The sequence below is a fragment of the Aquila chrysaetos genome, unplaced genomic scaffold, assembly GCF_900496995.4.
Source record: "Aquila chrysaetos chrysaetos unplaced genomic scaffold, bAquChr1.4, whole genome shotgun sequence".
NCBI lineage: Eukaryota > Metazoa > Chordata > Aves > Accipitriformes > Accipitridae > Aquila > Aquila chrysaetos.
This window is the reverse complement of record NW_024470418.1, coordinates 1-24,016: the sequence shown is the minus strand read 5'-3', so window position 1 is coordinate 24,016 and position 24,016 is coordinate 1. Positions and strand designations below refer to the sequence as shown.

At 66.2% G+C, this 24,016-nt stretch overlaps 4 protein-coding genes and 1 long non-coding RNA gene across 5 annotated transcripts; 2 read left to right on the top strand and 3 right to left on the bottom strand.

Moving 5' to 3' along the window:
- Positions 1–191: 191 nt before the first annotated feature.
- RPS18 (ribosomal protein S18) lies at positions 192–2,160 on the bottom strand. Its single transcript, XM_030007081.1, has 6 exons — positions 2,068–2,160; positions 1,699–1,797; positions 1,504–1,590; positions 763–864; positions 580–671; positions 192–307 (listed from the first exon to the last, which is right to left on the bottom strand). Exons 1-6 carry the CDS (start codon positions 2,068–2,070, stop codon positions 232–234), a joined length of 459 nt encoding a protein of 152 aa, XP_029862941.1. The 5' UTR covers positions 2,071–2,160; the 3' UTR covers positions 192–231.
- VPS52 (VPS52 subunit of GARP complex) lies at positions 2,103–6,659 on the top strand. The gene is given in 22 exon segments (XM_030007078.2): positions 2,103–2,200; positions 2,309–2,423; positions 2,804–2,856; positions 2,964–3,039; positions 3,157–3,224; positions 3,331–3,506; positions 3,579–3,729; positions 3,821–3,921; positions 4,004–4,136; positions 4,223–4,280; positions 4,414–4,547; positions 4,634–4,789; positions 4,900–5,018; positions 5,113–5,236; positions 5,324–5,419; positions 5,523–5,630; positions 5,738–5,803; positions 5,911–5,934; positions 5,936–6,023; positions 6,138–6,256; positions 6,351–6,407; positions 6,409–6,659. Coding segments are annotated over 22 exon segments (2,130 nt in total). The 5' UTR covers positions 2,103–2,182; the 3' UTR covers positions 6,499–6,659.
- A 225-nt stretch (positions 6,660–6,884) lies between these two features.
- Positions 6,885–16,283, bottom strand: LOC115338498 (E3 ubiquitin-protein ligase RING2-A-like). The gene is given in 15 exon segments (XM_030007079.2): positions 6,885–7,805; positions 7,908–8,079; positions 9,003–9,308; positions 10,770–10,985; positions 11,079–11,239; positions 11,817–11,909; positions 13,338–13,405; positions 13,507–13,549; positions 13,657–13,741; positions 13,844–13,929; positions 14,048–14,116; positions 14,118–14,144; positions 15,055–15,171; positions 15,262–15,476; positions 16,199–16,283. Coding segments are annotated over 15 exon segments (1,806 nt in total). The 5' UTR covers positions 16,245–16,283; the 3' UTR covers positions 6,885–7,703.
- LOC115338501 lies at positions 15,634–15,864 on the top strand. The gene is made up of 2 exons (XR_003922419.2): positions 15,634–15,683; positions 15,808–15,864. It is a non-coding gene; the product is annotated as an uncharacterized LOC115338501 (long non-coding RNA).
- Positions 16,284–16,455: 172 nt separating the features above from the next.
- Positions 16,456–24,010, bottom strand: SLC39A7 (solute carrier family 39 member 7). The gene is given in 10 exon segments (XM_030007088.2): positions 16,456–16,866; positions 16,868–16,939; positions 16,941–17,057; positions 20,310–20,506; positions 21,295–21,386; positions 22,448–22,582; positions 22,679–22,802; positions 22,935–23,006; positions 23,099–23,267; positions 23,403–24,010. Coding segments are annotated over 10 exon segments (1,635 nt in total). The 5' UTR covers positions 23,997–24,010; the 3' UTR covers positions 16,456–16,803.
- Positions 24,011–24,016: the final 6 nt, after the last annotated feature.

Here is a 24,016-nt window from a genome sequence, read left to right as displayed (position 1 = left end):
ACATCCTCGTGCAAGGCCACATCCTTTGACGGGGTCTCTGTCTTCCCACGACTCTCCCTCCTCTGAGCCCTCATCCTCGTGAGGCCCCATCCTCACACAAGCCCCCCTCCTCCTGCGAGCCCCCACCCCGTCCTCGTGCGAAGCCCCCCCCGTCCTCGTGCGAAGCCACACACGCACACAGGGGACACCTCTGTCACCACCAACGTCACTTTTATTCCTCCCCCGCCCCCGTCACTTCTTCTTGGAGACGCCGACGGTGCGGCCCCGCCGGCCGGTGGTCTTGGTGTGCTGTCCTCGCACGCGCAGCCTGGGGGGGGGGGGGGCGACAACACACGAGGGACGTGTCACCAGTGTCACCTCCCTCCCTCTTTGTGTCCCATGTCCCCAAATCCGCCCCCTTCACCTCCAGAAGTGCCCCAGCCCCTCGCACATGGGGCGACACACGACACAACAGCGGTCTCAAGGACCCCATTCCCCCCTAGTGTCACCACTCCCCGTGTTCCCACCCCCCGCGGTGTCCCCAAGCCCCCCCCCGTGTCCCCAAGCCCCCCCCCCGGTGTCCCCAAGCCCCCCACTCACCCCCAGAAGTGTCGCAGTCCCCGATGCGCCCGGATTTTCTTCAACCGCTCCAAATCCTCTCGCAGCTTATTATCCAAGCCGTTGGCCAAGACCTGCAGGGGGGACACGGCGACACATTAGGGGACATCAAGGGACATTGGGGGACACCCGGGGGGGTGTTCCACGTGTGTCCCCCCCCCTCACCTGGCTGTACTTCCCGTCTTTCACGTCTTTCTGCCGGTTGAGGAACCAGTCGGGGATTTTGTACTGCCGGGGGTTCTGCATGATGGTGATGACCCGCTCCACCTGGGGGGGACAGGGTGGGGGGACACCCCCCCAGAGATGTCTCCAACTTCCCTAGAGATGTCCCCAGCCCCCCCCGAGATGTCCCCAAGCCCCCTAGATGCCCCAAACCCCCCAGAGGTGTCCCCAAACCCCTACAGATATCCCCAAGTTCCTAGAGATGTCCCCAAATCCCTAGAGATGTTCCCAACCTCCCTAGAAATGTCCCCAAAGCCCCCTAGAGATGCCCTGAACCCCCCTAGACATGTCCCCAACACCCCCAGAGTTGTCCCCAACCTCCCTAGAAATATCCCCAACCCGCTAGAGATGTCCCCAAACTCCCTGAGATGTCCCCAAGCCCCCTAGAAATGCCCTGAACCCCCCTAAAAATGTCCCCAACCCACCTAGAGATGCCCCAAACCCTCCAGAAATGTCCCCAAGCCCCAGAAATATCCCCAACCTCCCTAGACACATCCCCAAGCCCTCTAGATATCCCCAAGTTACCTAGAAACATCCCCAACCCCCTTAGAAATGTTCCCAAGCCCCTAGAGATATCTGCAAGCTCCTAGAAATGTCCCCAGCCCCCCTGGAGATGCCCCCAACCCCCCAAGAAATGTCCCCAACCCCCCAAGAAATGTCCCTGTCCCCTGCCAACCCTCTCACCTCGTCCTCGGTCAGCTCGCCCGCTCGCTTGGTGAGGTCGATGTCGGCTTTGCGCAGCACCACGTGGGCGTAGCGGCGTCCCACGCCCTGGGGGGACAAAACACACACGCGACAAAAAGTGTGGGGGGGTCGTCACGTCACCGTGTCATCCCCCCCCCCCCCGCCTCGTATCCCACCCCTCCGGTGTCCCCTCACCTTGATGGCGGTGATGGCAAAAGCGATTTTCCGGCGCCCATCGATGTTGGTGTTGAGGACACGCAGGATGTGCTGGAACTTCTCGGGGATGACGAGAGACTGGGGGGACACGCGGACACGGTCACCGGGGGGGGGGAAACACGGTCACGGGGGGCGTGGGGTTGGCCACCGGGGCTGACATGGCCGCCACCGGGGAGGAAGGGGGGGGGGGGGTGTGTCCGGCCACACAACCGCTGCCATCTCTTCCCGCCGCCGCCTCCATCCCTCCTCCCCCGCTCCCCCGTATCCCCTCGCTTCTCCCCGCTCCCTCCCCGCCGCTCTCTCCCTCCCCCCTGGCCCCGATGACGGCCGATAACCACCGGCACCCACCATGGCTGCGGCCTCCTCCTCCCGCCGGCTCCTTTGGGAAAGAAAGCGGAAGTGACGTCAGCGCGCCGGGCCGGGGAGCGGGGGAGCACCCGTCACGTGACAGAGGCAGGCTGTCATGGCGGCGGGGATGGAGGTAGAACCGGGGGTGGGGGAATACCGGGGGGGGTTTGGGGGTCCCGGGGGGGGTTTGGGGGTCCCCGGGGGGGTCCCGGGCCGGGTTGAGCCGTTCCCTTTGTCGCAGGTTCGAGTCTCGGAGCCGCCGCTGGAACCGGAGCTGGAGGCGGAACTGGGCCCCGGCCCCCCCGACCCCGAGCTGGACCTGGGGGGGGAAGATCTGGTGTTGGATGAAGTGGACGGTGGGGGACAACGGGGGGGACCGGTTATGGCGGGGGGGCGACACCGGGGGGACCGGTTATGGGGACGACGACACACAGGGGACCTGTTATTGGGGGGGGGGAAATGAGGGACCAGTGATGGGGGGGCACAGGGGAGCTGTGATGGGAGGGGAGGGCCAGGGGGGGTGTTTTGGGGGAGCTGGGGGGGGGGGGAAATGGGGATACAGGAAAGGGGGAGGGGACAGCTGAGGGGGACACTGGGGTGTTTTGGGGGGGGATGATGGGGAACAGATGATGCTGGGGGGGGGCAAGGATCGGTTAGGGGGCTGACGTAGGGACAGTGGGGACATCCAGCCACTGTCATGTCATCCCCCCCTCAAAAAATAAATCCCCGCCCCCAGTTCACATCCAGGCCAACCTGGAGGACGCGTTGGTGCAGGAGGCCCTGAAGACGGTGAGTGGCTCTTGCTCCCCCCCCCCCCCCAAACACCCTACCCCATAGCGTCCCCAGCCCCCCCAGCGTGTCCCCCCCCCCCCCAGTGACGCAGCTGTCCCCTGTAGGGCGTGGACCTGCAGCAGTATTCCAAGCAGGTGGAGCTGGAGCTGCAAGAGGTCGAGCGCGCTTCCATCCACGACTGTATCCTTGTTTTGGGGGGGGGCCGTGGAGGGGGGAGGTGGCTGTCAGCTAGGGGGGACACACAGTGTCCCCCGTGTGTCCTCAACGTGTCCCCACATCCTTTACCCGCCCCCGCAGACATCAAAGAGAGCGAGAACATCGCCTCGCTGCACAATCAGATCACCGCTTGCGACGCCATCCTGGAGGTGAGAGCTGGGACGGGGTGTCCCCGTCTCCGTGTCCATCCCCCCCCTCCCCATGTCCCCAAGGCGTCCCCTGACCCCTCGTTGTGTCGTGTGTCCCCCCCACCAGCGCATGGAACAGATGCTGAGCGCTTTCCAATGCGACCTGAGCAGCATCAGCTCCGAGATCCGGACGTTACAAGAGCAGTCGGTGGCCATGAATTTGCGGCTGAAGAACCGCCGGGCCGTACGGCAGCAGCTGGGCCAGCTCCTGGATGAGCTGGTCGTCCCCGCCGCCATGATCAGGTGGGATCCGGGGGACGAAAGAGGTCTCTTGTCACCTCCGTGGCCCCGTGTCACCTTTCTGTCACCTCGTAGCACCATCCTGGAGGCGCCGGTGACGGAGCCGGAATTCCTGGAGCAGCTGCAGGAGCTGAACGGGAAAATCAACTCGGTGAAGGAACAGGCATTCAGGGAGACCGTGGCCTGTGCCGATGTCCAGCACGTCCTGGAGAAGCTCAAGATTAAGGTGAGGACACCCCAACCAGCACCCAAGGGACCCCCCCCAGCACCCAGGGGACCCCTCAGCATCCCCCAACCCATCCCTGTGCCCCCCCCAGGCCGTCACCAAGATCCGGGAGTTCGTCCTGCAGAAGATTTACTCCTTCCGCAAGCCCATGACCAACTACCAGATCCCCCAAAATGCCTTGTTGAAGTACAGGTGAGGTGTTAGGGGGGGAATCAGGGAAGAAAATGGGGGTGCAGGGGGGGGGTACCCCAACTTCTCCCCTTGCCCCGAGCAGGTTCTTCTACCAGTTCCTGCTGGGCAACGAGCGGACGGTGGCGCAGGAGCTGCGGGAGCAGTACGTGGACACCATGAGCAAGATTTATCTCTCCTACTTCAAATCTTACACCAGCCGCCTCATGAAGATCCAGGTGGGGTTTGGGGGGCTGGGGGACGTGTTGGGGACACCGGGGGCCGTGTTTTGGGTGCTGACTCCCCTCCGTTTTGTCCCCCGCAGTACGAGGAGGTGGCCGAGAAGGACGATCTCATGGGCGTGGAGGACACGGCCAAAAAAGATATCCTGGGGCTCGTGGGGGATGGGATGACGACAGGGGAGAGGTTTTGGGGGGGGGAGGAGGGGGAGGAGGCTGGGGACACCCCGTTATTGCCTTGACCCCCGTTATTGTGTCATTTCTGCCCCCCCATCACGTTTTTTTTCCAAGCCCTCGCTGAAAAACCGCAACACCGTCTTCACTCTGGGCAACCGGGGCAGCGTCATCGGGGCGGCCGAGCTGGAGGGTCCCATCATCGTCCCCCACGCCGCCCAAAAGAGCGACGTGCAGGTGAGTTATGAGGAGGGAATTACGGGGCGGGGGGGGCCCCCGGGGGGGGTGTCCTGATCTCTGTCTGTCCCTCTGTCCATCCATAGTACCCCTTCGAGTCACTGTTCCGCAGCCAGCACTACGCTCTCCTGGATAACAGTTGCCGCGAGTATTTGTTCCTCTGCGACTTTTTCATGGTGACGGGTCCCAGCGCCCAAGATCTTTTCAACGCTGTCATGGGAAAGACCTTGACCATGTTCCTGGTGAGTTTTTTTTTTGGGGGGGGGAGTGCCGTAGGGTTTTGGGGGGGGCCCGCAAAGCCACTGGCTGACGTGTCCGTCTGTCTCTGTTCCCCCCCGCAAAAAAACCATAGAAGCACATGGAAGCGTACGTCTGCGATTGCTACGACAGCATCGCCATCTTCCTCTGCATCCACATCGTCCTGCGCTTCAAAGCCATCATGGCCAAGCGCAACATCCCCGCCGTCGATAAGTGAGTGGGGGGGACAACGCACCCACCGGGGGGCACCCCAAAAATCCTGCAGGGACCCCCCCAAATCTGTGTGTGTGTGTCCCCCACCGCCCAGGTACTGGGACACGCTACTGGACATCCTGTGGCCTCGCTTCAAGCACATCCTGGAGCTGAACATCCAGAGCATCCAGAGCACCGACCCCCAAAAGTTGGGGTTCCTCGACACCCGACCTCACTACGTATGGGGAGGGCGATGCGGGGGGGTGGATTCTGGGGTCCTCCCAGTATCCCCCCCCCCTCACCTCGCACCCCCAACCCGCCCCCAGATCACCCGTCGCTACGCCGAGTTCTCCTCCGCCATCGTCAGCATCAACCAGACCTTCCCTAACGAGAAGACCCACGCGCTGCTGGGGCAACTCCAGGTATTGGGGGGACACCCCGCCCCCCCAAACTTCAGGGGGGACCCAGGAGTGTTGGAGACCCCCTTCAACCCCCCCCTCGTGTCCCATTCCCCCCCCCCACAAGGTGGAAGTGGAAAACTTTGTGCTGCGCGTGGCGGCTGAGTTCTCTTCCCGCAAGGAGCAGCTCATCTTCCTCATTAACAACTACGACATGATGCTGGGCGTCCTCATGGTAACGAACATGCCCCCCCCCCCCCCAAAAAAACCCAGGGGGGCCCCCCCAAATTTAAGGGGGGCCTCAAAACCTCCGTGTGTCGTTCCCCCCCATCTCGCTTCCAGGAGCGGGCGGTGGAGGAGAGCAAAGAGGTGGAGGGCTTCCAGCAGCTACTCTCTGCCCGTACCCAGGTAAAAGCCCCCCCCCCCTTTCTATTTTTGGGGCTCCCCCAATTTTAGGGTGACACCTTGGGGTGGGGGGAGGTGTCACCTTCACCCCCCCCCCCCACCTCCTGCAGGAATTCATCGAGGAGATCCTCTCCCCCCCCCTTCGGCGGGATGATTGCCTTCGTTAAGGAGGCCGAGGCACTGCTAGAGAAAGGGCAGCTGGAACGGCTGCGCGGGGAGGAGGGTAAGAAAGGGGGGGAAGTCCCCCCCAAAATGTGAATTTTAGGGACCCCCACCCTGAAAGGGAGAAGGGGGGGGTCCTCAATTTTTATACATCTCCCCCCCTCAACCTCCTCAGCCCGCGTAACGCAACTGGCTCGAGGTTTTTCCAGCACCTGGAAGGCGGCGGTGGAGTCGCTCAGTCAGGACGTCATGCGTTCCTTCAGCAACTTCAAAAACGGCACCGGCATCATCCAGGTGGGATCCGGGGGATTTTGGGGAAGGGGGGGGGGAGGTTCCTAACGCCCCCCCCCCCCCCCACCTTAAACCCCCGCCTCGGCCCTCTCCCTAGGGTGCTTTGACGCAGCTGATCCAATATTACCACCGGTTCCACAAGGTGCTGGCGCAGCCCCCCCCTCCGCTCCCTGCCCGCCCGCGCCGAGCTCATCAACATCCACCACCTCATGGTCGAGCTCAAGAAGCACAAACCCAACTTCTAAAAAACAAAAAGGGGGGGGGGGGGTTTTATCCATCTGTCTGTCTGTGTCCCCCCCCCTCCAGCTGCCTGTCTGGCCATGCCAATGGCAGCTATTGTCCCCGCTGTCACCCCCCCATCCCCTCCTCCCCGCTGCGTGTGGATAAAAGCGAGGAGGTGCAGGAAGATGCTTTATTGCTGCTGCTGACAGCGAGGGGGGGGGGCCGGGGGGGGGGTTAGGGGGGTGTCAAAAGTGGGGGGGGGGCAGCCACAGGGGGGGGTGTGTGTGTGTCCCTGGGGTGGGGGACGAAGGGCAGGAGGTGGCATCTCGCTGCGGTGATGCCGTCTGCTGCTGGTGGGGACACACACACACACAAAACCTCGGGGGGGGGGGGGGGGTTGGGGGTCCCTGGGGACACCGGGGGGGGGGTCAGTGTCCCCCCCCCATGCAGTGGGACCCCCTGGGTGTCACCTCTAGCTCTCCCCCCCGCCATCGCCGGCTGCTCAGAGGCTTCTCTCACTCCAAAGTGGGGCAGGGGGGGACGTGTCAGGCATCAGGACCCCCCCCAGAGCCCCATAGATTTTTGTCCCCCTGATCCAGGACAGCGTCGTGTGTGTCCCCCCAGGAGATGACTGGGGGGGGGCATTTCAGGCGGGGGGGGGAGGGTGTCAGCTGTGTACATAACCCCCCCCCCCCCCCAGGCTGGGGTTTCCCTTTGTGTCCCCCCCCCCCAGCCCAGCTTAGGGTTTCCCAGGGCTGAATCCCCCCCCCCAGTCCCCCCCCCCCTTGGAGCCTGGGCCGGGGGCTCCCAGCTTCCCCCCCCCGGGGGGGGGGGGGGGGGGGCACCAGGACTTCACCCCCCGCCTCAAATCCCTCCCTGGGTGGGAAGGGGACACTGGGCTTGTCCCTGTCTGTGTCCGCCCCCCCCCATTACCACCAGTGGGTGACTGGGGATGATCCCTGTCCCAATCCTTCCCTGGGGGGGGGGGCACTGGGATTGTCACCTCCCCTTCCCCTCCCCCAGCAGGTGACAGGGGACCATTACACACCCCCTCCCCCCATGTCCCCCCCCCGCCAGCATCACCCCGATGCTGCTGCTCCAGAGAGAGAGAGAGAAAAAAAACACCTTCAGGAGCCCCCAGCCAGTCTGTGGGGACGGGGGGGGACCCTGGGGGGGTCCTGAAGGACCCAGGGGGGGTCCGGGGGGGTCTCCCCCCCCCCCCCCCCCCCTACTTCTGCTCCTTGGTGGGCGCGTAGTAGAGCTCCAAGGGTTTGCTGACCTTCCAGTACTTCTCGTTCACCAGCTCCAGCGTCAGGGACCCGTTGAGGGTCTAGAGGGGGGGGAAAGGAAACGGGGTCACCCCCTGTCACCCCCCCTGTCAAGACCCTCCCCCCAACCCTCTGTGTCCCCTTTTTTCCCCCCCCCCCGGTACCGTGAAGGCTCCGCCGGCGGTGGTGATGTAGATGGTGTACTGCTTCTCGCTCACCTCCTCCAGCCCGGCCGTCGCCTCGGGGCCCGGCCCCGGAGCTTCCTCCAAGGCGATCCGTAGGGCCAGGTACTTGGAGAGGTGATCCACCGTGGCGTTGGCCGTCGTCTTCACGTACCTGCCGGTGGCGGGGAGGAGGAGGGAGAGAGGAGGAGGAGGGGGGGGGGAGGAAGAAGGAGAGAGGGGCAGGGGGGAGAGAGAGAGAGGAGGGAGGAAGAAGAGAGAGGCAGGAGGAGAGGGGAGGAAGCAGGAGGGGAGATAGAGGAGGGAGGAGGAAGAAGAGAGGCAGGAAGGGGAGGGAAAAGAGGGGAGATGGAAAGAGAAGGAAGAAGGCGAGAGGGAGGAAGAGGAGAGAGGCAGGAGGAAAGGGGAGGAAGCAAGACAGGAGATAGAGGAGGAAGGAGAGGAGGGAGGAAAGAGAGAGTCAGGAAGGGGAGAGGAGATGGAAAGAGGAGGGAGAAGGCGAAGGGGAGGAGGAGGGAGGAAAAAGGTAGGGAGAAGGAGAGGGGAGGAAGCGGGAGAGGAGGAGGGAGGGAGAGGGAGAAGAGGAAGGAGTGAAGAGGAGGAGGGAGGAGGAAGAAGGAGAGACAGGCAGGGAGGAGAGAGGAGGGAGACGGGAGATGGAAGGAGGAAGAAGGCCGGGGGGAGGAGGAGGGAGGAAGAAGAGAGGCAGGAGAGGGGAGAGGAAGGAAGCGGGAGAGGAAGGAAGAGGGAGGCGGGGAAAGGAGCAAGGAAGAGGAGGAGGAGGAGGAGGAGAAGGTGAGCAAGAGAGAAAGGCAAGACAGAGGAAAAGAAGGAAGAAGGCCTGAGGCCGGCGGCAGGGGGAGGAAGGCTTCCCACTGCCCTTGGGGGATTGGGGGGGATCACCCCCTGCTCTGCCACCCACCCCGGGGAGCTGGGGGGATCTTGGGGGGGATGCTGGACCCCCTGCCCGCACCGCGAACCCCCTGCCCATGCCAGCGGAGCCCCTGTCCGTGCGGGCAGAGCCCCCTGCCCATACCACGGACCCCCTGCCCGCGCCGGCAGACCCCCTGCCCTCACCGTGTCTGCGAATACTCGCCCTTCTCCACCAAAAGAGGATGCGGACGGAAAACCAGCTCGATCTCGCTGCTGCCCGGTTCGGCGCCCGGCTCGGGGCTCCCCCGCCCTCCCCCCTCGTGAGAGGTTTCGGGATCAGGATCGGGCCCGGAATCGTCGGAAGCTCGGGAACGTTTCCGACTGGGTCCGGCCTCGGGATGACTGGGAGCCGAGGCGTTGCTGAGGTGGGAACGACTGTCGCAGTTGTCCTCTCCGCCGCTGAACGTGGCATTATCCGATTCCTGGTGAAGCTTCCGAACTCGCTGAGCCCTACAGGATGAGACGACGGATCAACCGGGATCGACTCCGTATTAAAATCACGGAAAGGTTTGGGTAGGAAGGGACTTTGGGAAGTCACCTCCTCCACGAGCAGGGACATCTCCAACCAGATCAGGGTGCTCAGAGCCCCGGCCTTGAATGTCTCCAGGGCCGGGGCATCTCCAACCTCCTCCAGCGTCTTGCCACCCTCAGCGTAAAAAAAATCTTCTCTTTTTAGATCTAAATCTTTCCTTATTTAGCTTAAAACCCATCCCCGCTCGTCCTATCGCAACAGCCCTTACTAAAAGCCCTGTCCCCAGAAGGACCGAAAGGCCACCACGAGGTCTACCCGGAGCCTTCTCTTCTCCAACTCTCTCAGCCCGGCCTCACAGCAGAGGTGTCCCAGCCCTCGGATCATCTCCGGGGCCTCCTCCGGACCCGCTCCAACAGGTCCGTGTCCTTCTCGTCCCGAGGACCCCCGGGTGCAGTGCTCCGGGTGGGCTCTCACCGGAGCAGAGGGGCAGAATCCCCTCCCTCGGACCTGCTGGCCACGCTGCTTCCGACGGCCCGGGAGACGGTGGCTTTCTGGGCTGCGAGCGTCCGCTCTTCATCCCCCCGAGTCCTTCTCCGCTCTCCATCCCTTCATCCCCCCGAGTCCTTCTCCGCTCTCCATCCCTTCATCCCCCGAGTCCTTCTCCGCTCTCCATCCCTTCATCCCCCGAGTCCTTCTCCGCTCTCCATCCCTTCATCCCCCGAGTCCTTCTCTGCTCTCCATCCCTCATCCCCCGAGTCCTTCTCCGCTCTCCATCCCTTCATCCCCAGCCTGCTGTCCACGTTGGGGTTGCCCCAACCCAGGGGCAGGACCTTGCCCTTGGCCTGGTTGAACCTCCGGCCTGTCCAGGTCCCTCTGGATGGATCCCATCCCTCTGGAGTAGCAACCACCCCACTCAGCCTGGGGTCACCTCCAAACTTGCTGAGGGTGCACTCAATCCCACCATCTATGTGGTTGATGAAGATATGGGACAGTACTGGACCCAGTAAGGACACTTGGGGGATGTCACTCATTGCTGGTCTCCATCCGGACACAAAACCATTGACCACGACTCTTTGGATGCCACCATCCACCCAATTCCTGCTCCACCAAATGGTCCGTCCCTCAGCTCCAATTTAGAGAAGAGGACATTGTAGAGGATCACGTCAAAGGGACGACGGTGGCACGTGTCATTGATGAAAATATGGGACAGTACTGGTCCCAGTAAGGACTCCTGAGGGACTCCACTCATCACTGGTCTCCATCCAGACGCCGAGCCGTTGACCACAACTCTTTGGATGCCACCATCCACCCAATTCCTGCTCCACCCAACCCATCTCTTTCCAATTTAAGGACAAGGACATCATGGGGGATCCCGCTGGATCCCTCGCTCGCTCTGGGGGGGGGGTGCAGATTTTTTTTGGGGGGGGGGGGGGTCCTACCTGTGCATCGCCTGCATCTTGAGCCCCTCCTCGATGCTGCTGCTGAGCGCCTGCTGGTTGTGGAGGCGGCTGAGCTTGGCCAGGACGCGATCCTGATGGGCTTCGTACTCATCCCGGCTGGGATAGATCTTGGAAATCAAGGCGTCAAAGTTAGGATCCGGTCGCAGGGATCGCTTGGAAACCAATTTTTTCCGGCACGTGGGACACTCCTTATTCCTGATAAAAAAAAAAAAAAAAAACCAAAAAAAACAGGATAACGGGCGAAGCGTGAATCCCAACCGAGGCGGTGATGCCATCGCCGCGCCGTACCCGCTGCGCAAAGCGGTGACGATACAGTCGGAGCAGAAGCGGTGGAGACATTCCTTGGTGGTCATGGTGTTCTTCAGCATGTCCAGGCAGATGGGACACATCAACTCGCTGTGGAGGCTGCGCGGGGACACCGCGATCTCCGTCCCATCCATGATGGCTTCCTGGGGGGGGGGACGGGGGCGGGGATGACAACACAGACGGACACGGACGGACACAGGGACACGGGGAAAGGGGACGTTGCGTCACGGCCGATGGAGTGACAAGACACTGGGATGGGGCGGCTTGATCTGGGTCTGCTGCTGAGGGGGTGACAGGATGCATCCGTGTGTCCGTGTCCCCCCCCCCGCCTCAGCCCCACTCTTCTGGGGTTTGGGGTGACGCGACGCTGCCGCCCACCCCACCCCGGGGACACCCCCCTGCGCCCAGGATTTAGGGTGACAGCACCCTGTCCCCACACACAATGGCCCCCCCCCACCCCGAGGGGTGCCAAACCTCATCCCCCCCCAACCCCCCCCCCAACTTGGGGGTACCGCCCCCATCTTCTGGGGGTGCCAGGCCTCAGTGTCCCCTGTCCCCCCCCCTCCCTCCAAGGGGGTACCCCCCCCATCTTGGGGGGCTGCCAGGCCTCAGTGTCCCCTGTCCCCTGTCGCCCCCCTCCCTCCAAGGGGGTACCCCCCTCCCCTTCCCCCCCCGGGGGGGTGTGTGTGTGCGTGTGTCCCCCCCCCCCCCGCCCCAGACCTGCGGGGTGCGGTGCAGCTCGTACAGGCTCAGCTCCCAGGTCTTGCTGGCGCTCTGCGCGTTGGCGGGGGCGGCCATGGCGGGCGGGGCGTTCTGCGGGGAGGGGACGGGACCCGGTTACCGGAGGCTCCCCCGGTACCGACCCCCCCCCCTCCCTCAGGGTCCCGGCCGCCCCCTCACCCTCGGCCACCGGCGGGTTCCCCCCCCCCCCCCCCAAAAAACCTTCTTCCTGCCGCTCGCCGAGGAAGCGGCGCCTGGGAGAGCGCGTCACTTCCTGCTGGCCCGGGTTGATGACGTCGCCCGCGGCGCCCGCCTGGCTTCCCCCCCCCCCCCCCCCCTCCCGTAACCAATCACAACCGGGGAATTTCTCCCGCGAGTCCCGGCAGCCAGTAGGATTCACCGCCGGCGCTCTCTCCGTTCTCCCCGCCGATGGAACGGCTCGGCCAATGGGGAAGAAGCAAGGGGGCGGGGTCCCGAGGGAGGCGGAGCCGGAGTTGCAAGAGGGCGAGTATCGGGGCGTGCCCAGGCGTGGCGGGGGCGTGGCCTAGGCGGGGGGCGTGGTCAGTGCACTGAGGGGGCGGGGCCTCAGAGCCACTTGGCGCCGGCACCGGGAGGAGACGGCGCGGAGGGGGGGGGGGACACGGCCGGGATCGGGGGGAGCCCCGGGGGTCCGTGACCGGGGTGGGGGGATTCCCGGGGTCCGCCCTCCCCCCCCCCGCAGTCCCCGGTGCCCCCCGGGACCGGGGGGGGGGAAAGCCCCGGCTCTGCCCCACCGGGTCCCGGTGTGTGCCCCCCCTCCCCGGTCCCGGTGCCCCCTCCACCTCCCGGTGCCCCCCCTCCCGCTCCCGGTGCCCCCCCCCCGTCCCGGTGGAGAGGGGGGGGTCCCGGGGACCATCCCGGTGAGACCCCGTTATACTGGGGGACACACACCGGGTGTCCCGGCAGGAACAGCGGGGGGGTTTACTCCGTTTATTTTTTGGGGGGGGGGGGGGGGGGACGACATTGCGGGGGGTTGACACGGTGGGGGGGGGGGGCAGGGCTGGATCCGTCACATGAAGAGACCCCCTGAAATGAGAGAGAGTTGGAGGGGGGGGACACTGGGGGGGGGACGTGGGGACACGGGGGGGGGACACAAGGACATTGGGGGGGGGCAAGAGGGACCCCAATGGGGGACATGGGGACATTGGGGTGGGGGACATGGGGGACGCTGGGGGGACTCAAAGGGACACTGGGGGGGCAAGAGGGACCCCAATGGGGACATGGGGATGCTGAGGGGGGGCATGGGGACACTGCGGGGGGGCAGCAGGGACCCCAGTGGGGACATGGGAACACTGGGGACACACACACAGGGACACTGGGGGGGGGGGCAAGAGGGACCCCAATGGAGACATGGGGACACGGGGGGGGGGAAGAGGGACTCCAATGGGGACACAGGACACTGGGGGGGGACACGGGGACCCCAGTGGGGACAGGGACCCCGGGGGGGGGGGGGGGGGTGACAGCACATCCCCAACCTGTCACCTCCACGCTGGCCCCCGTGATGTAGCTGCTCTCCTCCGAGGCCAGGAAGGCGCAGACGTCCGCCACGTCTGGGGGGGGGACGCGGGGGGGGACACACACGGTGACACTCTGGGGACCGTCCTGTCCCCCCAGGTGTGTGTGTGTGTGTCCCCCCATGTCCCCCACTCACCCTGCGGGTCCCCAAGACGTCCCAGCGGCACCATCCCTGCAAACTTGAACCAGGACAGCGTCACCCCGCGGGTGTCCCCATGTCCCCCCCCCCCATGTCCCCAAGTGTGCCCCCCCCCCATGTCCCCATGTCACCCCCCCCCTCAATTACCTTCTCCAGCACCTTGGGGGGCACCTTGTCCGTCATGGGGGTGACAATAAACCCCGGCAGCACCGCGTTGCACCGGATCCCGAACCTGGGGGGGGGGACGACACATAACACAGGTGGGGGTCAGGGTGTCATGTGCCCCCCCCCCACGTCCCCATGTCCCCCCCCCCCCGTGTCCCATGTCCCCTACCTGGCCAGTTCCTTGGCGCAGCTCCGGGTCAGCCCCTCCACCCCGGCTTTGGAAGCCGCGTAGTTGGCCTGGCCCAGGTTGCCCACCTTGGGGGGGGGGTGACACGAGTGGGGGGGGTGTGACACGAGTGGGGGGGTGTGACACGAGTGGGGGGACACACACACCCATGTCCCTGTCACCCCTTGTCCCCGCGGCGCTGCCCACCTTGCCCACGATGCTGCCCACGTGGATGATGGAGCCGCCGGGAGCCCCCGTGGCCACCAGCGCCCGGGCCCACCGCCTGTGTCACCAGGAAGGTCCCCTGGGGGGGGGGGCCATGTGTTGTGTCATGGCCCCCCCCGTGTCCCCCCATGTCACCTATGGCCCTCCATGTCCATTTCCCCTGTCGCCACATCCCTCCATGTCCCCATGTCCCACGTCCTCCAGTGTCCCCCAATGTCCCCGAACGCTCTCCGTGTCCCCCCGTGTCCCCATGTCCCCAATGTCCCCAATGTCCCCCCATGTCCCCCCAATACTCCCCGTGTCCCCCCATGTCCCCACGTCCCAAGTGTCCCCGTGTCCCCAACACCCCCCCATGTCCCCCTGTCCCATGTCCCCAACACTCCCCGTGTCCCTCCCATGTCCCCACGTCCCCATATCCCCCCATGTCACCCGTGTCATCCCCATGTCCCCCCCCGTGTCCCCCCATGTCCCCAATGTCCCCATGTCCCCCCATGTCACCCATGTCCCCATGTCTCCCCCCATGTCCCCAATGTCCCCATATATCCCCCATGTCCCCCATGTCATCCCCATGTCCCCCCCGTGTCCCCCCATGTCCCCAATGTCCCCATATCCCCCCATGTCACCCGTGTCATCCCCATGTCCCCCCGTGTCCCCCCATGTCCCCGATGTCCCCATATCCCCAACACTCATGTCCCCCCATGTCCCCAGATCCCCCCATGTGTCCCCCCCACCCCGTGTCCCCCCATGTCCCCCAATACCCCCCTTGTCCCATGTCCCCAACACCCCCCATGTCCCCAACATCCTCATGTCCCCCCCAATGTCCCCAGATCCCCCCTCATGCCCCCCCCGAGTCCCCGCCATGTCCCCTGCTCCGCCAATACTCCCCTTGTCCCCCCATGTCCCCAATGTCCCCGTGTCCCCAGTGTCCCCCCCATGTCCCCCAGATCCCCCCATGTGTCCCCCCCCGTGTGTTGTGTCCCCCCCCGTACCGTCAGGTTGACCCCCAGCACCTCGCGGAAGGCCCCCTCCCCCAGCCGCAGCAGGAACTCGTCACGGGTGACACCCGCACACCCCACGCACACGCGGGGGGGGACCCCAAAATGGTCCTGTAAGGGGGGGGGGGGGCGTGGGTAGGGGGGCCCATCCCAGCTCCCCACTTTTTTTTTTGGGGGGGGGGGGGGAGGTGGGGGGGTTACCTGGACGCGGGCCAGGAGCTCGGTGACGCTGGTGGCCGAGGCCACGTCCACCCCGAAGGCGGCGTGGGGGGGGGTGGGGGGTGGCCCCCCCCCCCCTCCACAGAGCCCCCCCACCGTGTCCCGTGCCCCCCCCTCGTCCAGATCGGCCACCGCCAGGCGGGCGCCTTCCCGCGCCAGGCGGGCGCAGACGGCTCGGCCGATGCCGCTGGCACCTCCTGGGGGGGGTGGGGGGGGTGGGGGGGGGGGTGTCACGCGTGGGGGGGGTGGGTTTCACTCGTGGGTGCTCCCCAGGATATACACCCCGCCCCCTCCCCCCCCCCCCGTGGTATCTGTCACCCACTCCACACGGCGCACGGGATTCTCTATGTGTCGTGTCACCCCCCCCAAAGTGCCACCCGTGGGGGTCTGTCACCCCCCCAAAAGTGCCACCCGTGGGGTCACCCCCCCCAAAGTGCCACCCATGGGGGTCTGTCACCCCCCCCAAGTGCCACCCGTGGGGTCACCCCCCCCAAAGTGCCACCCATGGGGGTCTGTCACCCCCCCAAGTGCCACCTGTGGGGTCACCCACCCCAAAAGTGACACCCGTGGGGTCTGTCACCCCCCCCCACAAGTGACAGCTATGGGGGCTGTCAGCCCCCCAAGTGCCACCCATGGGATCACCCACCCCAAAAGTGCCACCCGTGGGGGTCTGTCACCCCCCCCCCAAGTGCCACCCGCGGGGTCACCTCCCCCAAAAGTGCCACCCGTGGGGTCACCCCCCCCCCCCCAGGACCACCCGTGGGGTCTGTACCCCCACCCCCACCCCGAGTCCCCCCCCCCTCCACGTCACAGGGGATCGTGTCACTCCCCCCCCCCCGGTGGGGTCTGTCACCCCCCCTTACGTCACGCGCGACCCCGCCCCACGTGGGGTGTCCCCCCCCCGCCACGTCACGGCCACCTGTGACCAAGGCCAGCGCCCCGCCGAGGCGGCCCGCCGAGCTCATGGCGGCACCGGAAGTGACCAGCGAGGGGCCGTGAGGAGGGCACCGCGCGCCGCCGCTCTACACCCGCTCTATGGTAAAAGTCCTCCAAGCATCCTCTGTTTTTTTGGTATTTTTTTCCCAACCTTTTTCCTGGATTTGGGTGCCACCCGGATTTCTGGGTGTCCCCACCCCCGTGGGCCCTGCACACCCCTCAGGACCCCTTTGGCTCATCTCAGCCTTTACTCTTTTAATTAATCGAAGCCACAATCTGCTACAGTCGTTAAAAAAAAACACAAGTCATCACCCCAAAATCCGCCCGGTAACAGGGACCCCGGACACCTGGGTCCCGTCCCCCCATGTCACCCCCCCTTGGTCCCCAGCGCCGAAGTTGTGTGTCCCCCCCCCCCCCAAATCAGGGAGCCACAGGACCCCCCCGCTTTGGTCCAGAGAGCTGGGGGGGGGTCAACACGGCTCCCCCTCTCCCCAGAGGAACAAGCCCCCAAAATGGGGCACACATGGGGCTGGAAAACCACCCCCCACCCCCCCAAAAAAAAAACCAAACCCCACCCTCCAGGGCTCCCTACTCATAGTGGGCGATGGCTACCATCATGGCGACTCCGGCCAGTAGCCCCAGGACCTGGAGGGAAGGACTGGAGGGGCCCGGCGTCCCGCAGCAGTTCGGGGATGACGGAGACGGTGCCCACGTAGATGAGCCCCGCCGGCGGTGAAGGGCAGGACCCCCAACATGGCCGCCTCGCCCGCTCGCTCGGCCAACAACGAGCAGGCCGCCCCGGCCACCGCTCCCAGCGCCGTCACCAGCTGCAGCCGCATGGCCTGGGGACGAGGACACCGGGACGGTGGCACCTCCTCCCAGACCGTTCCTACATACACTGGACTGGGGGACTGGGGGACTGCTGGGCAGAGACGGGGCTCCTGGACACTGGGGACACAGGGGGTACTGGGGGAACTGGACGCTGACAGGCATAACGGGATCCCTAAGGACACGGGGGACTGGGGACTGGGACACTCTGCTGGGCAGAGACGGGCTCCCTGACACTGGACACCGGGGGTTACTGGGGAACTGGTGACGCTGACAGCAGACGGGGCTCCCTAAGACACCGGGGGGACTGGGGGAACTGGGACACTGCACTGCTGGGCAGAGACGGGGCTCCCTGGACACTGGGGACACAGGGGGTACTGGGGGAACTGGGACGCTGACAGGCAGACAGCTCCCTAAGGACACCGGGGGGACTGGGGGAACTGGGACACTGCTGGGCATACATGGGGTCTCCCTAAGGACAACCGGGGGGGGACTGGTGGGACACTGGGACACTGCTGGCGGACATGGGGCTCCCTAAGGACAACCGTGGGTACTGGGGGAACTGGACACTCTGGGCATGACGGGGCTCCCTGGACACTGGGACACAGGGGGTATGTGGGGAACTGGGACGCTGACAGGCAGACGGGCCTCCCTAAGGACACCGGGGGGACTGGGGGAACTGGGACACTGCTGGTCAGAGACGGGCTCCCTGGACCTGGGGACACAGGGGGTACTGGGGGAACTGGGACGCTGACAGGCAGACGGGATCCCTAAGGGACACCGGGGGGACTGGGGGAACTGGGACACTGCTGGGCAGAGACGGGCTCGCCCTGGACACTGGGACACAGGGGGTACTGGGGGAACTGGGACGCTGACAGGCAGACAGGGCTCCCTAAGGACACCGGGGGGACTGGGGGAACTGGGACACTGCTGGGCAGACATGGGGCTCCCTAAGGACACCGGGGGGACTGGGGGGACACTGGGACACTGCTGGGCGGACATGGGGCTCCCTAAGGACACCGGGGGTACTGGGGGAACTGGGACACTGCTGGGCAGAGACGGGGCTCCCTGGACACTGGGGACACAGGGGGTACTGGGGGAACTGGGACGCTGACAGGCAGACGGGGCTCCCTAAGGACACCGGGGGGACTGGGGGAACTGGGACACTGCTGGGCAGAGACGGGGCTCCCTGGACACTGGGGACACAGGGGGTACTGGGGGAACTGGACAGCTGACAGGCAGACGGGGCTCCCTAAGGACACCGGGGTGGACTTGGGGGAACTGGGAACACTGCTGGGCAAGACGGGGCTCCCTGGACACTGGGGACAACAGGGGTCTGGGGAACTGGGACGCTGACAGGCAGACAGGGCTCCCTAAGGACACCGGGGGGACTGGGGGACTGGGACCTGCTGGGCAGACATGGGGCTTCCCTAAGGACAACCGGGGGGACTGGGGACACTGGGGACACTGCTGGGGCGGACATGGGCTCCCTAAGGACACCGGGGGTACTGGGGGAACTGGGACACTGCTGGGCAGAGACGGGGCTCCCTGGACACTGGGGACACAGGGGGTACTGGGGGAACTGGGACGCTGACAGGCAGACGGGGATCCCTAAGGACACCGGGGGGACTGGGGGAACTGGGACACTGCTGGGCAGAGACGTGTGCTCCCTGGACACTGGGGACCAGGGGGGTACTGGGGGAACTGGGGACCTGACAGGCAGACGGGGATCCCTAAGGACACCGGGGGGGACTGGGGGAACTGGGGACACTGCTGGGCAGAGACGGGGCTCCCTGGACACTGGGGGACACAGGGGTACTGGGGGAACTGGGACGCTGACAGGCAGACGGGGATCCCTAAGGACACGGGGGGGGGGGACTGGGACTGGGACACTGCTGGGCAGAGACGGGCTCCCTGACACTGGGGACACAGGGTGTACTGGGAACTGGGACGCTGACAGGCAGACGGGGATCCCTAAGGACCCGGGGTACTGGGGAACTGGGACACTGCTGGGCAGAGACGTGGGCTCCCTGGACACTGGGACACAGGGGGTACTGGGGGAACTGGGACGCTGACAGGCAGACAGGGCTCCCTAAGGACACCGGGGGGACTGGGGGAACTGGGACACTGCTGGGCAGACATGGGGCTCCCTAAGGACACCGGGGGGACTGGGGACACTGGGACACTGCTGGGCGGACATGGGGCTCCCTAAGGACACCGGGGGTACTGGGGGAACTGGGACACTGCTGGGCAAGAACGGGGCCTCCCTGGACACGGGGACCACGGGTGTACTGGGGGAACTGGGACGCTGACAGGCAGACGGGGATCCCTAAGGACACCGGGGGGACTGGGGGGAACTGGGACACTGCTGGGCAGAGACGGGGCTCCCTGGACACTGGGGACACAGGGGGTACTGGGGGAACTGGGACGCTGACAGGCAGACGGGGCTCCCTAAGGACACCGGGGGGACTGGGGGAACTGGGACACTGCTGGGCAGACATGGGGCTCCCTAAGGACACCGGGGGGACTGGGGGACACTGGGACACTGCTGGGCGGACATGGGGCTCCCTAAGGACACCGGGGGGACTGGGGACACTGGGACACTGCTGGGCAGAGACGGGGCTCCCTGGACACTGGGGACACAGGGGGTACTGGGGGAACTGGGACGCTGACAGGCAGACGGGGATCCCTAAGGACACCGGGGGGGACTGGGGGAACTGGGACACTGCTGGGCGGACATGGGGCTCCCTAAGGACACCGGGGGTACTGGGGAGACTGGGACACTGCCGGGCAGAGACGGGGCTCCCTAAGGACACCGGGGGAACTGGGACACTGCTGAGCAGAGATGGGGTTCCCTGGACACCAGGGGAACTGGGGACACAGGGGGTACTGGGGGCACTGGGGGGGACTGGGACACTGCTGGGTAGAGATGAGGGTCCCTAAGGACACCAGGGGTACTGGGGGAACCGGGACACTGCCAGGCAGAGATGGGGCTCCGTGGACACTGGGGGTATTGGGGGGACTGGGGGAACTGGGGACACCAGAGGTACTGGGAGGACTGGGACACTGGGGGCACTGGTAGCGCTGGGGGTACCGTGGTCACCGCGGCCACCGCGAACGCTCTGGGGCACCGCTGTCACCAGGGGCACCAGGGGTACTGTGGTTACTGGTGCTACTGGGGACACCGTGGTCATCGGGGGTCCTGTGGCCACTGGGGAGTACTGGGGACCCCGGTGACGCCGCTGCCACCGCGTCCCCTTCCTCACCTTGCGCTTGCTGCAGCCCGACTGGACGAGGATGGCGAAGTCGCCCACCTCGTGGGGCAGCTCGTGCAGCAGGACCGTCACCGCCGTCACCGTCCCCAACCCCGTCCCCGCCAGGAAGGAGGCGCCGATGGCCAGCCCGTCGGTGAAGTTGTGCGCCACGTCGGCCGCCAAGTTCAGGTACCCCGACACCTCCATGGCTGCGGGGACAGTGGGGGGGCGACACACAGTGGGGACGTTGGCACCCCGTGACGGTCCCTGCCACCCCCCGCAATGTCCCCAACCCCCCCGGTTGGGGTCCCTTCCCCGTCCTTGTCCCCATGGGGTCCCTCTACCCCATCAGGGTCTCAGTCGTCCCCCCCCTCAGTGTCCACGTCCCCACTGGGGTCCCCGTGTCCCCTCCAGGACCCCCCCCCCCCACTCCTTGTCACCCCCCCAGTGTCCCTGTCCCTAATTGGGGTCCCCCTCCACCCTTGTCACCCCCCCCAGGAACTGATACAAAGTGGCCAGTGTCCGTCCCACTGGGGTCCCCCTCCCTCACTCCTTGTCACCCCCCACCAGTGTCCTGTCCCCACTGGGGTGCCCCCTCATCCTGTCCCCCCCCAGTGTCCCTGTCCCCACGGGGTCCCCCTCCACTCCTTGTCACCCCCCCAGTGTCCCTGTCCCCACTGGGGTCCCCTCCAGTCCCTGTCACCCCCCCATGTCCCCTCCCCCACTGTGCCCCCTCCACTCCTTGTCACCCCCCCCAGTGTCCCTGTCCCCATCGGGGTCCCCCCCCACTCCTTGTCACCCCCCCAGTGTCCCTGTCCCTAATTGGGGTCCCCCTCCACTCCTTGTCACCCCCCCCAGTGTCCCTGTCCCCACTGGGGTCCCCCTCCACTCCTTGTCACCCCCCCAGTGTCCCTGTCCCCACTGGGGTCCCCCTCCAGTCCCTGTCACCCCCCCAGTGGTCCCTGTCCCTATTGGGGTCCCCTCCAGTCCCTGTCACCCCCCAGTGTCCCTGTCCCTAATGGGGTCCCCCTCCACTCCTTGTCACCCCCAACCGTGTCCCGGTCCCCACTGGGTCCCCCTCCAGTTCCCCTGTCACCCCCCAGTGTCCCTGTCCCCATCGGGGTCCCCCTCCACTCCTTGTCACCCCCCCCCCAGTGGCCCTGTCCCTAATTGGGGTCCCCCTCCACTCCTTGTCACCCCCCCCAGTGTCCCTGTCCCCACTGGGGTCCCCCTCCAGTCCCTGTCACCCCCCCAGTGTCCCTGTCCCCACTGGGGTCCCCCTCCACTCCTTGTCACCCCCCCCCAGTGTCCCTGTCCCCACTGGGGTCCCCCTCCAGTCCCTGTCACCCCCCCAGTGTCCCTGTCCCCACTGGGGTCCCCCTCCACTCCTTGTCACCCCCCCCAGTGTCCCTGTCCCTAATTGGGGTCCCCCTCCACTCCTTGTCACCCCCCCAGTGTCCCTGTCCCCATCGGGGTCCCCCTCCACTCCTTGTCACCCCCCCCAGTGTCCTTGTCCCCACTGGGGTCCCCCTCCACTCCTTGTCACCCCCCCCAGTGTCCCTGTCCCCACTGGGGTCCCCCTCCAGTCCCTGTCACCCCCCCAGTGTCCCTGTCCCTAATTGGGGTCCCCCTCCAGTCCCTGTCACCCCCCCAGTGTCCCTGTCCCTAATTGGGGTCCCCCTCCACTCCTTGTCACCCCCCCGTGTCCCTGTCCCTAATTGGGGTCCCCGTCCACTCCTTGTCACCCCCCCAGTGACCCTGTCCCATCGGGGTCCCCCTCCACCCTGTCACCCCCCCAGTGTCCCTGTCCCTAATTGGGGTCCCCCTCCACTCCTTGTCACCCCCCCGTGTCCCTGTCCCTAATTGGGGTCCCCGTCCACTCCTTGTCACCCCCCCATGTCCCTGTCCCCACTGGGGTCCCCCTCCACTCCCTGTCCCCCCCCCAGTGTCCCTGTCCCCATCGGGGTCCCCCTCCACTCCTTGTCACCCCCCCCAGTGTCCCTGTCCCCCACTGGGGTCCCCCTCCATCCTGTCACCCCCCCAGTGTCCCTGTCCCTAATTGGGGTCCCCCTCCAGTCCCTGTCACCCCCCCCCAGTGTCCCTGTCCCCACTGGGGTCCCCCTCCAGTCCCCGTCCCCCCCGCCCCATACCGGACTCCTCCGCCACCTTCCCCGCCGGCCGGTTCTTGCCGCGGTGGCCCTTGGTGGCCGTCCTCTCCCCGCCGCCCCGTCGCCCCCGGCTCCTCCTCACCTTCGCTGGAGCTGCTCTTGGCCTTCACCCCTGCGGAGAAGGACAAGGGGGTCGGGGTGGGGGGACATCAGCGCGTCCCGCGCCCCCCTAAAACCTTCCCGTCACCTCCTCCCCGCCGGGGATGTCACCTACCGTGGCCGTGGCCGTGGCCGTGGCCGCCCTTGGCGTGCCGGACGAAGGTCTCCACCACCAAAAAGGCCACGATGCCGGCGAGCACCCACATCCCCACCGTCAGCATGCGGCCGTGCTCCTGGCCTGGGCGAGGGGGAACGACACGCACAGCGTGAGCGGTGGCACTGTCCCCTCGATGTCCCTAGAGCGTCCCTACGGTCACCGCCACGCCCCCCCCCCCCCCCCAAACCGCCGCCGCCACTTCAAGCGTCCTACCGTGGTGCGAGTGACCGTGGCCGCCCGGCTCGGCGTGCGCGTGGCCGCCGTCGCCGTGATGCGCGTGGGGGGCTGCGGGGAACGGCAAGAAGGAGGGACGGTGAGCGTCACCGCCGCGTCCCCGTTGTCCCCAAGAAGGGGGGGGGACGGGGACACGCACTCACCGAGGGCGTGGGGGATGAGGTGGAGGAAGGCGTCTCCCAGCAGCCCCCCCGCCGCGAAGCTGAGGAGCAGTTTGAGGAGCGCCTGGTGCCGGGGAGCGTTGGACTCCACCGGGATGAGGAAGAGGACGAGGTACGGGGCGGCGCTGATCACCAGGGTGGCCGCCATCGTCTGCGGAGGAGGCGGGAGGTGACGCACGAGGAGGGTGTCACGGGGTGTCACTTCCCTCCCACAACGCTTGTCCCTTGGGGACACTGTGGGAGGTGGGGGTCCTTGGGGGTGGGGGGGGACACGACACACACTCACGTGCATCCACAGAGTCACCGTGTCCGACCGCGGCGACGGTTTGGAGGGATCCGGGGCTAAACGCTCGTGCGAGGGGCGGCGGGCGTCCTGGTGCGAGTGGCCGTGATACACGTCCTCGTGCGAGTGGCCATGGCCATGGTGCAAGCCCTCGTGCGAGTGGCCGTGGTACATGCCTTCGTGCGAGTGGCCGTGGCCATGGTGCAGGTCCTCGTGCGAGTGGCCGTGCTCGTGGTACATGCCCTCGTGCGAGTGGCCGTGGCCATGGCCATGATACAAGTCCTCATGCGAGTGGCCATGGCCATGGTGCACGTCCTCGTGCGAGTGGCCGTGGTACATGCCTTCGTGCGAGTGGCCGTGGCCATGGTGCAAGCCCTCGTGCGAGTGGCCGTGCTCGTGGTACATGCCCTCGTGCGAGTGGCCGTGGCCATGGCCATGATACAAGTCCTCGTGCGAGTGGCCGTGCCCGTGGTACACATCCTCGTGCGAGTGGCCACCCTCGTGCGAGGCGGCGGGGGCCGGCAGCAGGCAGAGGGCCAGCACGACGCCGGCGGCGAGGCCAGCGCCGAATCCTCGCATCCGGAGCGCCGCCGCCATCGCCCCGGTGAGGGGACACG